Raw genomic sequence first — 15,652 nt, 5'->3', positions numbered from 1 at the left:
TCTTGCAGAGTGTGTTTTGATTAAGAGAGAACTGATGGGGGGGGGGGAAGCGGAGCTGTGCGTGTTGGGGGTGCCCTCACCTGTGGTTGTGCTCCTGTGAGCTGTGGCAATGCTTGCAGAACCAGCGGTGCGTCACGCAGACTGGGCGTGATGTAGGATAGCGGTTTTGGTTTCGAGAAAGGGGGAGGTGCCGTCAGGGAGGAAACCAAAACTCAAACGCGAAAAGTGGCGAAAAAGCCGCCACTTACCTGTGGACCTGGGGAAGGCAGGGCCGGGGGCGCGAACTCCCGCCGTGCAGGCCCGCCTTCGCTTCCTCCTGTCTCCGCCTGGGTCCGAGGAACGCCCCTGAGGCGCCGCCCGCCTCCGCCGTCGGCCTCGGCGCGCACGCGCGGTCCTCAGCCAGCAGCCGTGCGCCATGGCGGGCGCGCTGGGCGGGATGTTCGCCAACCAGCCGCCGGGACCCCCGCCGCCCGGACCTCCCGGCGGGGTCGGGCCGGCCGGCCTCATCCCGCCTCCGACGGGGCCCCGCAATCCCAACAACACGCTGGTGGACGAGCTGGAAGCGTCTTTCGAGGTGCCGGGGGGGGTGGGGGGGGGAGGGGAAGGAGGGGGAAAAGGAGGGGGGCGGGGGTCCGTCCAGCGCCGCGCCCTCACCTCTGCGCTTCCCTCCCCGCAGGCCTGCTTCGCCTCGCTGGTCAGCCAGGACTACGTGAACGGCACCGACCAGGAGGAGATCCGCACCGGTGAGGCCCGGCGCGTGGCCGAGCTCCGCTTTGTGGCTGCGCGCTCGGGTTACGTGTGCGGGTGGGAGAGCGTTGGTAGCGGCGTGGTGCGAAAGGGGAGCATCCTGTCAGTACGCTGTATTGTGAGCCTTACACTGAGCCGGCCGCTTGGGCTTGCTGCGAACGTTTCTTGTTCAGCCACAGTGCACGGATTATTGTACCGCTCTTTATCATTATAGAAAACATGATAAAACTACTGGGGAAAAAAAATGTTTTCTTGCACCTTTAAGGTAAGTGCTGAGAATTTGCGAAGCAGTGTTTGATGCAGAGAGTTAATACACACCTTGTGCTATTGCCGTGTGCCAGAAATCCCATCCAGAAGAGCGTAAGATTTATTCCAGATGGTGTAGCAAAAGGTGTACTTAGCAGCATGCACTCAAATGCCACTATGGGCCTGTGGTGGCTTTCTGAGAATCTTTTCTGTCTTTCCCTGTTGCTGTTCTACCTGTAGGTGTGGATCAGTGCATCCAGAAATTTCTGGATGTTGCAAGGCAAACGGAATGCTTTTTTCTACAAAAAAGACTGCAGCTTTCTGTCCAGAAACCAGAACAAGTAATTAAAGAGGTATGCTAAATTATAATTGAAGAGGTATGCTAAATTGGTTTACCTTTGTTGCGCTGGACCAGACATGGTGCGCAGCAGTGCAGGTAAATTGCCTCATTTGCACTAATTTCGGGTTTCTCACTGTGCCTGAAGTTGGTAAAACCTGGCTGTCAGTGTAGCTCTCAGCACAAATCTAAGCAAGTGGGATAGGATGCCTGGTGGTCTGGGGAGAACAGAGCGCAAATAATGTTGATTCATCTGAAGAAACAAATGAGTTTGGTTTTGCTAGAGTAATGATCATAGAACTGTTGGTTGGTTGGAAGGGACATCAGGAGACTTTCAGGTCCAACCCCCGTTCAAGCAGAGTCCCCTGGTGCACACAGCCCACAATTGGCCTTTTGAGTAAATCTACAGAAGGAAACTATGCAGCCTTTATCACCCACACAGCACAGAAGTGCTTCCTGGTTACTTCCCAAGCTCTGACATAGGTAACCTAGTGCATGTGCAGGAACTTGTCACTTAAGGACTTTTAAGCATCCCTTTAAGATTAGCTTGAAAAGCTAGGCTTAAAAATTTGATGTATGTTAAGCAAGGTTCTTTATTACTCCTAGCATTGCTGCCTGTTTACTAATACCTATTTTTTTCACCCACAGGATGTTTCAGAGTTAAGAAATGAATTACAAAGAAAAGAAGCATTAATTCAGAAGCATTTGAGTAAACTGCGGCACTGGCAACAAGTCCTGGAAGATATCAGCGTACAGCACAAAAAACCTGCAGAAATGCCCCAAGGTCCCTTAGCATACCTGGAACAGGCATCTGCTAATATTCCTGCTCCAATGAAGCAAACATGAAAACCTGATAGTCTTTTTACTTCATCTGTTTTTTGTATAATGTAATTTGTACTACAAATATAAACAGATAAGATAGAATTAAGTTAAATAAATACTCTTTTTTTGGAGGAAAAAAAACACTTTGGTTTTATATTTAAATTGAAAGCATACGGAGTTCCTGTTCAGAATGCTTTCTGGTAGAAGTGTACTTTCCACAATACATCCTGTTCTTTCTGGAAAGGATGGTCCTAGCTTTCCCCTGATTGTATCTTGCTAGTATGATGCAAATATGCACAAAGGTTCTTGTTAGGATGGATGGATGTCTCTCTACAAGTGCTTAATTTCTTCATGTAGCTGAGGAGTAAAATGGGATTCAAATCCCCCAGCAGTTGGAGATGAGCTATCCAATGTATAACACTAGAGTGCTAGTTGGACAATTCCCTCTCCCTGTGTTTGTTGAAGAATTACCTGAATGTTATTTTATTTACAGGTGCCTTTTTGTGAATAGCACCATTCCTTCCAGCAATAAGGTGGTTGGTGTGGCTTGATAAATTCAGTCGTTCACCCACGAGGCATTTTGCTGGGTGTCAGAGCAATATGGGGACAATGTATGCAGTTCCCATAAATCTGGAAGTCTGTGCCTCAGTCCGACTCACACTTCAGCATAACAGCACTATTTTGCAAGCCGTGAAAGTTGGTCACTTACAAGCAAGTTTTAATGTTCGTACTTACACACTATCCTGATTCATCAGGCTGACTGTTACACAAGTTGAAGTGCACCAGGAACATTACATGACAACGCTATACAAAACAGTCCATTAAGCTAAGCAGAAAACATTTTTAAAACAGCTTGCTGTAAACTTGCTATTCTTAGATGTGTATCACATGCTGCTCAGCATAAAACAACTTTACAAGAAACCAATTTAAAACAAAATTACATTACTATGCAAAAACAGCTGATGAAGCAAGCATATAAACCTAGAGAAATCACTTAGAAGTAATATCTTGATCTGGAGTCTGTAGCAGGACATTAGAGGACAAAATGAATATTTAATGTAATTGTGGAATGATACATTTGAGTAAAAAGTAATTTTACATAGCAGTATTAAGAATTTTTTTTTTTTTTTTTTTTTTTTTTTTAAAACAGAGGTTATTAAAAAAATGCATTTTGCTGAAATCTATGCCTGTAATTCCATTATAATTAGATGTAAGAGAGTGCTGTTGTTCCTAACAATATCCTTGGAAATTATTTCGACACCTTTTGTTGCAGAACTTATTAGATTAACATTCCCTAGCAGAAAACGAACAGCTTTTCTGGTAAATCTGAGGAGTATGTAAATTATCTGCTTTAAAAAGAAAAGTATTTAGTAAACCACTCTTGATGCTCAGGGTCTTGTATTTGGTCATCTTTGGTTTGTGGTGATTCACTGCCATGCATCCTGTGCAAACAAATAAACGTTAGCGTTGCTTACAATCTTAACAATATTTAGTATGTAGTTTTTTTTTTTTTTTTTTTTTTTTTTTTTCAGAAAAACATTAAAATCCAATGAACAGATCTGTGTTCACATAACTGTGGGATCCGTGCCAGCTAGACAAAAACTGGGCTAAGAGCACTGGAAGTAAGACAAGGAGAGTGTGAAAAGGAGCTAAGCAGCAACAGAGGAATGTTTGAAAGTAACTCTTGACATCTCAGAAGTATAATAATAGGAAGTTTTGAAAAACAAAATGGCAGCTGCAATTCACTTAAAATATACAGTTGGTGCATGAAAATTGGACAGAAGTTTTATTTAGAACTGAACATTTTATTTTAACGTTAATTGGTCTCTAACTGATCCTATTACATGATCCCCAAATTTTCAGGATTCAAGATGCTTTTAATACACTTGTGTTAATTTCACTTAGTTTACGGTAGCACATATGAGTTCATATCATAGTTCATGTTATCTAATCCCAACCACCCTGCTATAGGCAGGGACACCTCCTACTGACCAGGTTGCTCAAAGCCCCACCCAGCCTGTCCTTGAATGCCTCCAGTGAAGGGGCATCCACAACCATGCTGGGCAACCTGCTCCAGTGTCTCACCACCCTCACAGTAAAGAATTTCTTCCTAATATCTAATCTAAATCTACTCTCTTGCACTATGAAGCCATTTCCCTTCATCCTGTTGCTCCATGCCCTCCTAAAAAGCCCCTCTCCAGCTTTCTTGTAGGCCCTCTTCAGGTACCAGCAGCTCACTGTAAGGTATCACAGGAGCCTTTTACTTCTACAATCTGAAAAGCCCCAGCTCTATCCTTGCAGGGGAGGTGTTCCAGCCCTCTGATGATCTTAGTGGCCCTCCTCTGAATCCACTCCAACAACTCCATGTCCTTCTGTTTGAGGCCCCAGAACTGGATGCAGTACTCCAGGTGGAGACTCATAAGAGCAGAGCAGAGGAGCAATCATCTCCATCGACCTGCTGGTGACAATTCTCTTGATGTAACCCAGGATACGGTTGGTCTTCTGGGCTGCAACTGCACATTGCTAGTTCATCTTCAATCTTTCATCAGTTGACACTCCCAAAGTCATATTGGTTACCACTAATCACATCATCTTTATTTTCCATATACCCTAGTAAGGCCTGGAAAATCTGCTCCATGATCTTGCCAGGCACAGAGGTAAGACTGACTGGCCTGTAGTTCCCTGGATCTTCTTTTTTTTCCCCTTCTTGAAAATTGGGGTTATTTTTCCTTTTCTCCAGCTAGTGGGAACTTCAGAGTGCCATGACCTTTCAAATAAGATGGACAGCAGTTAGGCAGCTTCATCTGCCAGTTTCCCTTAGAACCTGTGGATGAATCTCATCAGGTCCCATGGACTTGTGCACTTTAGGTGGTCAATCTTCTTTTACAGTGGGCAGATCCTTCCCAGTTTTTACGTTTGCTTTCTGCAACCTGGGCAGTGTGGATAGAGCCTTTGCTGGTGAAGACTGAGGCAAAGAAGTCATTGAGTACATCAGCTTTCTCCATATCTCTCGTGATCACGTCTCCAGTTTCCTTCCAGAAAGGGTCCACATCTTCCCTGGCCTTCCTTTTATCACTGGTAAACCTGTAGAATTTCTTCTTTTTCCCCTTTATGTCTCTGGCTAGATCTAATTCTACCTGGGTTTTAGCTTTCCTCACCTGATCCCTGGCTGCTCAGACTTCTTGGTAGTTATCCTAGATAACCTGTTCCTGCTTTCACTGCCTATACACTTCCTTTTTATGACAAAGTCAGTCCAGGAGTCCCTTGTTGATCCATGGAGGCCTCCTGGTATTCTTGCCTACCTTCCTCTTTCTTGAGATGTGCTGCTCCTGGGCTTATAGGACATGATCCTTGAAAATACTGACCAGCTTTCTAGGGCCCCTCTTCCCTCTAATGTTTTATCCCATGTCATCCTGCCAAGCCATTTTATGACTGATGGATTTAAAAGAATAAGCAGCAGTCAAGCTACTCTTAATGTCCCTATGTATTACTCTATAAAATACAAATCTGATTTGCCATGGCAGTCATCTGGCATGACACAATGCTTTCAACTCTAAGATGTAGGAATTGCCAAGCTGGATTCAAGCCAGCACTCTGTGTTACTGTCTTTGGCAGGAGTCAGCACCATCTGCCTTCCAGGAAATAACTCCACGGTATTCAATGTACAGGGTAATTACTGTCCACTAGGATGTAGTTGGGAAGGCTGGCTTTTGTCCTGAAGTATACTGGTAATTTTTTACATGTAAGTATAATTGTACCTATATATAGTACTACCTACATATATTTTTAACTCTTTCCTAGAGTTAATTTACATTTGGAAAATCTTAAACCTTTAAATAATAGCTCATAAATTTGAAGAAAAAACAAGCTTTTCAGCACAAACCCACTAAACTAAGTTGTTTGAAATCAAGAACAGCAAAAGATCTTGATGTGACACTGAGAGACCACTAAGTATCTGCTAATCAGTTTTTAAGTCTCCAAACCCTTTGCCAAATGATTAGCCTAGGGTCATTCAAATGTCTCCTAATATAAAAGTTCATGTACATCAACTGGGTGCAAAACAAGGAGACAAAAGTAAGAAATACATCTTCAACAGAATTACTGATAGGGACTCAAAGCTTTAAACAGCCACATTCATTATTAACCACTCCAATATTTCCAGTGCTTCTCCCTTTGTATCTGGCACGCTTGTAATGATAAGCTCTGCTGGCAGTTATTAGTCTACACTTGCAGTTAAATTCTGGGTCTATCTAGAGAAAATTGATCACATGGAATTCACTAAGAGACAGGAATCTTGCATCGCTGTTTATTTCCAGACCTGTAATGTGCTTGGATGTCTACAAGATTCAGAATACAAATTCACTGAAATTCCTTGAAACCACATCAAAATAAACAAATACCTTATGGAAGTGCTGCTGTCTGAAGTCTGTGCTGTTGGAGAGCCCACTCTGAGGCATCCAGGACTCTGGTCTAAGCTTGTTGATTTTGTTATTTGAGGAACATTTCTTTTTGATCTCAAGTCACCACTCAAAAAGCTCTTTGCGTAGGAAGCTAAATTTGGTACACTGACAACACGACTGGGCACCTCAACTGGTCTCTTCTGCTGCTTTAAAAAAAAGAGAACTATCACACACACGTTTTTCACACTTATACTATAAAAACAACACTTCATTCCTAGGCAATGTGGGAGGAGCATGCAAAAATGAAGTTTCCCATCTTTTTCTAATTTAGAATACATTCTTTCCAGGGTATGCTGTAAGCACCTATGGGGTTTGGTAGTCTGATTAAAACAACTTGTATATTTGACTCTGAGGTTTTAGATATACACAGAACTCAGTTAGGTGCTGATCAGGGACAAACTGCAAGTAGCACAAATCAAAATTCAAAGTCCTTCTTGATACATACAACATCAAAGTAGCTTCCAGTTACTTGCAATCGATAGCAGTGCTTAATCCAGTGGAAGACTGAGCTGCTTGGGAATCCACTGCTTTGTATTTGCTTAAAAACTTGTACCAATGCACTTCTGCTGAGTTTATGTTTTACTCAGAACCTGCTCACAGGTGAGCCTATTGGAAAGAATTCTACTGAATAACATTACTATAGGAAATTAACAGGACTTTTTCTTTTCTGGTTATTTGTATGACTCAAATAGGGGCAAAACATCATGATCTGTAATTTTAATTGAATTACCTATCTTACCTTCATAGGAGTCAAACACCCAGGATTAGGGGTGAAAGAAAAAGATCGATTTCTGTAAGATTCAGTACTGGCTAAAAGTGAATGCTGAAATTTTCTTCCTTCCTGAGGGAAAAGAAATTTATATGTTCTTTGGTATGTAAACATATTTATGTTAAATACTTACAGAGCAGAGAGAAAGTATCAATCTGAAGCAATGTGCAAAACACTGAACAGCGCCTTCAAACAGATGCCAAAATATGTACCACCATGTAAAAGTATATCTTACCACCAGCTGCTTAATAATTTCTTCTCTCTCACTTAGTTTATCTTGCAGGCAGCTTATAAGGTGTATATCTTCTGGTCTGGATTCTGGTTTTCTTGTGTTTTCTTCTAATTTTTTAAGTCTGTGCCAAAGAAAGGATGCAGACCAACAAAAATTTTCCTTAGGCCAGGTTCAAGAGATATTTGAGCTGTAGTTTAAATTCCAAAACTAAAACATGGGGACATAATTAGGAGTCTTCAGTAGAACAGTACTTTTAAAAACGGGCACATAGACTATATATAAACACAGAACACTGTGGAGTTCCAAACCAAACTGCCTACCCACTGTAAAAGCCAGCCCCAGTAAAATACTAATTAAGCTTGCACATCATATTACCTATCTAGTTTACTAATGACAAAAATCTGTACTGCTCTGTCTATTCACATCTGCATCTATTTACTTGTTCTCTTTCTGACCCAATAATTTTGGAGTCTACAGGCCAATTCCAAACATATTTGACTGAGGTCTCAGAAATACAAGCTTCCTATAACTTTTATTTAAAAAAGAGGCTCGGATGGTTTGCTGCTTTAGTGAATCCTCTAAGGCAATGCCTGTAGTATGATTTCTGCTCTTTAAACGCCTCAATCAAGGAAAAAGATTCAAACTAGAATTTACACCTTCTTAAAGATGGTGTGGAAACATATGTTTGATTAAAACATGGAAAAAGCAACTGATTATTTCATCAGCCAATTTTATGAATTTTGCTGCTCAGGAAACTGAGAGCCATGAAGTTCATTTCCTTTCACTGTATAGTGAAGTTCATTACAGAATACCTTTTTTTTTTATTATTTTTGGTGAGAGGAAAAATTTGAATGAGAAAAACCCAATATTACACTTTTGATTTAGTGTATCTCACAGTTTAGATATGAACATATAAATGTTCAAAGACCTGCCTACTTGCAGGAAGGTCTCTGCTGGAGCTAAACTATGCTGCACAGCTGAGATTTGAGTAAATGACAACATCAAAAACAAAGGCTATTTGTGGGAGGCCTCTAATGTACAGCCTGAAGAACCACAGAACTACTTACATCCAAAGAAGGCTGCAAAATGCATCTACTTCCATGATAAAGTGGGGGTTGCAGTTCAAGAATATCCTGAGAAATTTGAAGGGAGTGAGAATGAGCAAGAGCAGCTTAACTTTAATTTTGTTCAGCTGCTGTGCTGAACAAAATTGAGTGCAAGATCAATCAAGGTCTCTGGAAGCATTTGTGACAAAGATGATTTTATACATCATAACAGTGTAAGACGCCAAGCACAGTGTTTAATTTATTATTCTAAAACTGTATAATGGTTTCCTTTAAACAGTAATCAGTTTATTACAATGCATCTTTATTTTTGCTTGCAAAGGAAAAACCTATACACTTCTATTTCAGTGCTCATCATATTCTATCCATAAGTAATTTAAATATATATATACACAGGAGGAATAATAATAATTTAAAACAGAACTCACTGCCAGTATGAGTCACAGCTTATTTAAATGACATACCCAGCTTCTAAGGAGAAGCTCTTTGCTTAGAGATGTGCCTGAGTGCTGTTGAAATCAGATAACAGTTTTGTTTTCCTTCTGGTGATCTTGTTTTAGTACATCTAGTTCTTTTTTTATGTTTCATTTTAAGGCCTGCTACCAGTAACCTTTCATTAGTATTAAAATAATTCTGAATTCTCATGTTTTAATACTAGTTTATCATCACTGATGAAAGCATGCAGTTTTCAGGTCTTTTAGTGGCTAGAAAGGCAGCTAACAGCACAGCTCTGGGGCTTCTGCTGAATGATCTGACTTCATCACATCACTTGCAGTCCAAGGCTGAACTATACTAACAGTAAGAAAGCCAAGTTCTTTGGAGAAGAAGCGCTCGTTGTTCAACCTTCAGGAAGTGGAGGGTTTTTTATGTGATAGTAGTGGTATTCTGTCTATGGTTAGTTTATACATCAATCCTAATGCTCAAGTGTGACAAAATGTAGATTCATATATTTAATATAATATGAAGTAAAATTAGATTGGAATCTCTGAGATTTTAAGATGAGACTTTGATGCTATACTTTGATCCCATCATAGCAAGCAATTAGAAATAGTTAATAATGCCTACCACCATTCTAAAGATAGCAAGAAACATTACAGAAATGCCTTCACAGTGTTTGTCTTTAACAGACAATGCATTCTGAAAAATACTATTATTTCATTAGCACCATCAATCAAAAACTAAACAATGCCCAATACTTTTTTGAGTCCATCCATAACATTGCTTTTTGATGCCAACCCCCAAGACAAAATACATTTATTGAAGAATCATATTATCTTACTGCCTTTTGTTTGCTACTGCTTCATCGTACCCTAGAGAAACTTTTTCATTTGGGGATTTGCTTTCCCATTAAAAACAAACAAACATAAAAAACCTTACACTGTTCTGATCCTAACCCTTATAGAATGTTTCTGTCCTGAGGTGGAATTCTCACAACTGAGGAGAACAGAAAAGATTACTTCAAGCAGATTACTGGCTATACTTACTTGGCAACAGTAGCAGTGTTAATTTTAAATAATCAGTTACGAAGATTTGACAAGTTTTGCAGATAAAAAGCCAAAATGAGTAGAAACAACTGTACAATTTAACAGCAGAAACAAATATATTAATGAAGACAAGGTGACTGATGTTAAGGTTACAGTAAAAAGCTGTTATTTTTATACACTCACCAATTTAACTATTGCCTTACCTGAATTATTGGCCTTGCAAAAGCAAAATAAGACCTGCAGGCTGATGTTCCACATTTTCTATCAGTTAACCTCAGAGCAGCTGTATCAGATGCCTACAACCATTTGAGCTCTTTGATTTTCTCCTCCTATTTGAAAGATTTCTCCTTACATAATTTCCATTAATGCTGCTTCTGTTTACTACAGTAGAGCTAGACCATCTATCCCCTGTAAAGATTATCCTCCAGCCAGCAGCATTACCATTTTGAGGCCTTTCAGACCTCGCTGCTGACATGTGACTAATTCTTCTCTTCATGAACAGAAGTTCTCAACTCCTCCAAGGCAGCTGGAGGGCACTGATGAAACTCTGCTTGCAATTCTTTCTGTTGATCTTGTTTCAAAAGCTTAAAATGAAAGACGCTTTCAGTATTTCTCCAAAGAATGCAGAGGAAAAAACTCTCTCTCTCATTCTTTAAATATCCACCAACTGGTAGACAGCAATAGCATTACTCTGGCCACTCTGACAGCCTGCAGAGAGACATCCCTTGAGTGCATTTCTCTAGACTATGAAACACATAATTTAAAAGCTCCTCTTATACATATAGATGGAGTAGTGGGGAACATACATTCCACTCAGCTGCAGAAATGAACTAAAAGGCATTCCTGTGCCAGATCCCTCAACCCCTTTGCAAACAGAACATGTTAAATATTATGACCCAGAAACTTCAAAGGATTCAGTGGCCATAGAAATGCACCGGCCAACTGCAATCTTGTTTCCCACGTAAAAAGTAAATACTCCAGTTTCCTGTGAGGACATGGGGACACTGCTACTACTGCAACACAATGCATGCTCTGAGCCTGTGGCTCAGGATACTAACAGGATGCAGTCCACCTTCTGAAAGACAGGCAGGACTATGAGCTTGCCCTTCTGTGCCCGGACAGCATGTTACAGGTCCAGACTTTTGTGAGCACAGAGGCTCTGTCAGTTTCTGCTCTGACTGCCTCACCCTGCAGGGCAAAACTGGCTGCTACAGCCAGAGTAGAATCACAGAGAGTACATACAGCGTTCCCAGGTGTTGCTTTTACCATTGTTTTCAGCTACAGAGAATGGGTTTAAAAAGCTAACGTTTATTCTCAGAGACTTCTACATTTTTTTAATATGTCTTGAATGACTTTGGGATTTACTGTTTCCAATCCTTTTCAAACTCAGTCAGCGTTATGCAGCTTTTTTCTGGTCACCCCTGTGAGGCCACACTGGACAAATTTCTCCGTGATGTAGAACTGAACAATTATTTCAAGTGCTTTTCAGAATGGTTGGAAAAAAGAATATGATACTATTGGTTTTGCAGAACTCCCAGCATCTATAAGTAAAATTAGTACTTAAAAAAAGAAATTCTAATATTACAGTTAGAACATCTCTAATACTAGCTTCAATAAAACACTCCCTAGAAAGCACTGTGAAGTGAAATTAAGGCAAACCTTTTGTGTTGTCTCTCCTTATCCTGAAGCTGTGCAGGTTCTTGCTTCTGTGTCTCCAACTCAGCACTGAGTAATTCCATTGTGTCCTTCAAAAGTGAGTTCTCTTTTTTGAGCTCAGAAATTTCACTCTGACATTTTTCCAGTTCATCATGAAGAGATCTGATCTGGTTCTGGCTGCTTCCTTCCTAAGAAAATACAAAAAAATATTTACTCATAGCCTCTCATGATTTAACCTGAAGACCTCATTGGACTTGCATGCATTGAATTTGAGTGAACTGATTTATCAAATTCACGTGAAATTCTATGTGTGTGACAAAATCTGTGATCACATTTTCCCAAACATGCATTATATTCTCCATAAAACACACATTTTTGTAATGCTCATTCATTTACTTGTGTTGAAGACTCAATCTTTAAATCAAAAAAAGTCTGCCTGTAGGGAAAAGCTGATAAGCAAGGTTAACATTTTTAAGTACGACATGAAGAAAGGAAACCGACTGTATTTCTGCAAGAGAATATTATGCTTGGAGAGAAAAGCGATATTACTGCTTTCAGAAAACATAATAAGATAATGAAGTAGGAACTGGATTCTTGCCTGTTGCTTCTTCAAGGTCCTCACGCTCCTCAACTCCATTTGGAGCTCTTCTATTTGTTTTTTGAGATTAGTGCATGATGTCTGTTGCTCAGAAATTTCTACCCTTAGAGATCCTAATAACACCAGAGGGATAATAATTAGGGCAGTTGGAGGCCAGGTGGGCAGGGGAGGTAGATATAGACAATGTTGATGCAAACATTAATACATTACATTTTGCTTTCTCCCTTGGTGCCTTTGCCATTAGTAAACAGTAATAGAAAAAAAAAAAAAAAAAAGGAACACATCCTCACTGGTAAAAGCCAAACCTATTAATAGACAATTCAACTAAGCAATAGCACAAAGATGCAGAGCTACAACTGCAACAACTCAGTGTCAGAATCAGAGAAGTAAGGTCTGTGTCACTGCAATTGCTTCTTCTAACTTTGGACTTAACTGCAGCACTCTTGAGCTTCATTGCAAAGTCCACTGCTGTTTTATAAGAAGCCATAATGAAGGCTGAGAGCTCTGTTTGTGTTATCGAAATGCAACGCTTAAATAAGCAGACCTGTCGTGTACTGCTATTTTGTAGACTGTGTAAAAGTTCCAGGATGGATCAAGTACAAGGAAAAAGCTGTTTGCTTCTCTCATTCTTACAATTTTCCTTGAAGAAGCAGAACATAAATTATCTATTGAATGTATTGAATGACTTTAGAGAGCAAGAAATCTTTCTAATAAATTTGAATGATTGAAAAAAAGCAAGAACAGATCCTCTTTATTCTTGCGGTATTTCTAAATTATTATTTCTTTAGTTAAAAAGCATTTTATAAGTGAGCTTTAATAACCTGAATGTAGGCCTGGAGATATTACACGTTCTCATACCGCAGTGTTCTGTTTAGATCTGAACTATTCAGGGAGCTTTGTAAACTGAATAAAGAATACGTATGTAGCCACAGATCTTACTGCTGAACTCAGCAGAAAGACTTGAATCACATATAATAATTCTCCACATAGAAAAAAAGAGGGAATATATATACTAACTACAATTTTCCTATTCAATACATCCATTTATATATACTTGTATGCTGTATACAAGCTGCTGACAGCACAGTGAGGTCAACAAACAAAGGCTAAGTATGTATTGCTGGAAGTGTAGGGTATGGGAAAGGAGATGATCCAGAAAATGGGAAGGAAAATGAATGGGTCGGAAAATGAATGGGTCGAATACAACCACTTCAAAGCATATCATCAAGCAGTAGGAGCTGTGTATGCATAAGGCATTATACCTAGCAACAGAGTTTGCTGCTTCTGTATCTGCTCGAGTTCATCCTGTAATTCTTTCTTTGCTCTCTCTTCCAAGGTTTGCATTTCCAGCCTATGAGACTGATGTTGGATTTTGAAAGTCTCATTAAACTCCTTTTTCAAACGCTCTTCTGCCTCCTGTAAGCAAACACCCCCCCCCCAAAAAAAGAAAGTAGTCAGAGCCTATGTATCACCTTATTGGTTTACTTGTAAACCTGGATGAATCTGGTCTTCCATTGCAGAACTTTTATTATTTTCATCATCATTTTGTGTGACACTTCATCAACATAAGAATAAAAATGACCAGAAGATGAAAATGAAAACTTAATATGGACAAGATAAACTATCACAATATCTTCTATTAGATTTGTTGTGTAAAATGAAGCAACAACAGTGACATATTTGGCACTAAAAAAAATGTTTTTACCATTCACCAGAGACCCAGATTTGACCTGAATACCTTTTCTTATCACACTGTGTCAGACAAAGGCTTCTATCTTTCATTCAGTCTTTCTTGGACAGAACTTCTTGTCGTCACTGGAAGTGCTACTGATACCTTGCTGGAGTAGTTGCTCTGTAGTGGCTCTGAGAACAAGCTCCTATTACCAGTTTCATTTTTATCAGCTACTGCCTCCAGCTTGGTTTGATAAAGCTGGGATTTGATTCTCAATATGTAAACAAAACATTAAATCATTTTTATAGGGGCTTTACCAAATGCATTTAAAAAGGTTTTCCCTAACGTATGTAATACAGAAAAGAGACATACTAAATCCATGCTACAAGTGCATGTAGACTTTTAAGCTTTTTTTTTTTCCCCACTTGAACAGCTATTTCCTTCAGTACCTCATTATACTGCATTAACATTTTGTCACTGAAAAAAATCCCCTTGAACCTTTAGAAGCTTTCATTATCTACCTATAGAATTCATTTCTTGAAAGCATCTGACTCCTGTTAATAAAACAGGAGCTTATATATAGTATAAAAATAAATTTGCATTCATCTTAGCCTAACTACAGACTAGGACACAGTATTTTATAGAAATAATTTCATTCATACTGTGATCTCAGTAAAAGAAGTTAAAATGAAAACACCACCACCACAAACCAACAAAAAACCCAACCCTTAAGATAACAAGGTTTCAAAATCACAGAATAGCTCCTTATGAGCCACAGTGGCAGCATACAGTTAAGGTAACAGGTAATAAACTGACCTTGAGTTCCTGTTTTTTGTTTTTCTCCAACATTTTTAAAACTTTTTGATGTGATGCTTCCAGCTGCAGTTTAACGTTCTGGTTTTCTTTAATGGTGTTTTGAAGATCCTGCAAAAGCTTCTCCTTTTCTTTGCTGGACTGCAGATTGTGTTTCTTCAGTGACTCCTTGAAATTATCTGCTTGTTGGTCTAATATTTGCCTCAGCTGAGCCACCTTCCAGAAAAGCAGGAAAGGATTAATGGCTGTACTAACAATGGAGAAGAATTACGTAAATCTGAGCAAATTCTATGATCTTGTGATGCTCCGTGAAAAATAGCAAGATGCTTGTTTCATGCAATGAGCCCTTGCTTCACTGAAGAAGGGAGCTAAGTGATTTTTTCCAGATAGCCAATATAGCAATCCAGAATGGTTACCCAACTGAAAATATTCAAAGGCAAATTTTAAAAGCTTTTTTTTCATAGCGATGGTATTAAGCAGGAAAATTTGAATTCATCATTTGAAACATTTTCATTTAGAAACTTAATTTCTTTATTTAAAATGACAGACAAAATAAGGTACTCAAATGCTACTCAGTTTTACTCTTACTATGGTGCTACTACATCAAAGCAGTAACACAGTAGAAGTAGTAACAACATAATAACAGAATGCTATTTTATTGCTGTCTTAAAGCTTACTTCAGTTACCTCAGTTAACTTCACAGTTAACAGCTTTCCAAGATGGCAAGTCCTGCTTGCAGGGACAGGAGCAAG

General features: G+C 39.6%; 2 protein-coding genes across 2 annotated transcripts in view; one reads left to right on the top strand and one right to left on the bottom strand.

Moving 5' to 3' along the window:
• Positions 1-415: 415 nt before the first annotated feature.
• On the top strand, positions 416-2,257 carry MED28 (mediator complex subunit 28; the record flags this gene model as incomplete). The annotated part of the gene is made up of 4 exons (XM_079534516.1): positions 416-574; positions 677-743; positions 1,234-1,346; positions 1,979-2,257. The coding sequence occupies 4 exons, from the start codon at positions 416-418 to the stop codon at positions 2,174-2,176; spliced, it is 537 nt and encodes a 178-aa protein (XP_079390642.1). The 3' UTR covers positions 2,177-2,257.
• Positions 2,258-3,503: 1,246 nt separating this feature from the next.
• FAM184B (family with sequence similarity 184 member B) overlaps positions 3,504-15,652 on the bottom strand; it is a gene marked incomplete at both ends in the record, with an annotated part of 33,117 nt that continues 20,968 nt past the window's right edge. Inside the window, 8 exons of the mRNA XM_079534938.1 lie at positions 3,504-3,594; positions 6,553-6,758; positions 7,352-7,453; positions 7,617-7,734; positions 11,821-12,005; positions 12,416-12,528; positions 13,678-13,831; positions 14,904-15,116. Coding sequence (XP_079391064.1) covers positions 3,504-3,594; positions 6,553-6,758; positions 7,352-7,453; positions 7,617-7,734; positions 11,821-12,005; positions 12,416-12,528; positions 13,678-13,831; positions 14,904-15,116 — 1,182 coding nt within the window. The remainder of the gene's footprint in view (positions 3,595-6,552; positions 6,759-7,351; positions 7,454-7,616; positions 7,735-11,820; positions 12,006-12,415; positions 12,529-13,677; positions 13,832-14,903; positions 15,117-15,652) is intronic.

Source organism: Tetrao urogallus (genome assembly GCF_951394365.1).
Source record: "Tetrao urogallus genome assembly, chromosome: 4".
Taxonomy (NCBI): Eukaryota; Metazoa; Chordata; class Aves; order Galliformes; family Phasianidae; genus Tetrao; species Tetrao urogallus.
This window is presented reverse-complemented; position numbering and strand designations above follow the sequence as displayed.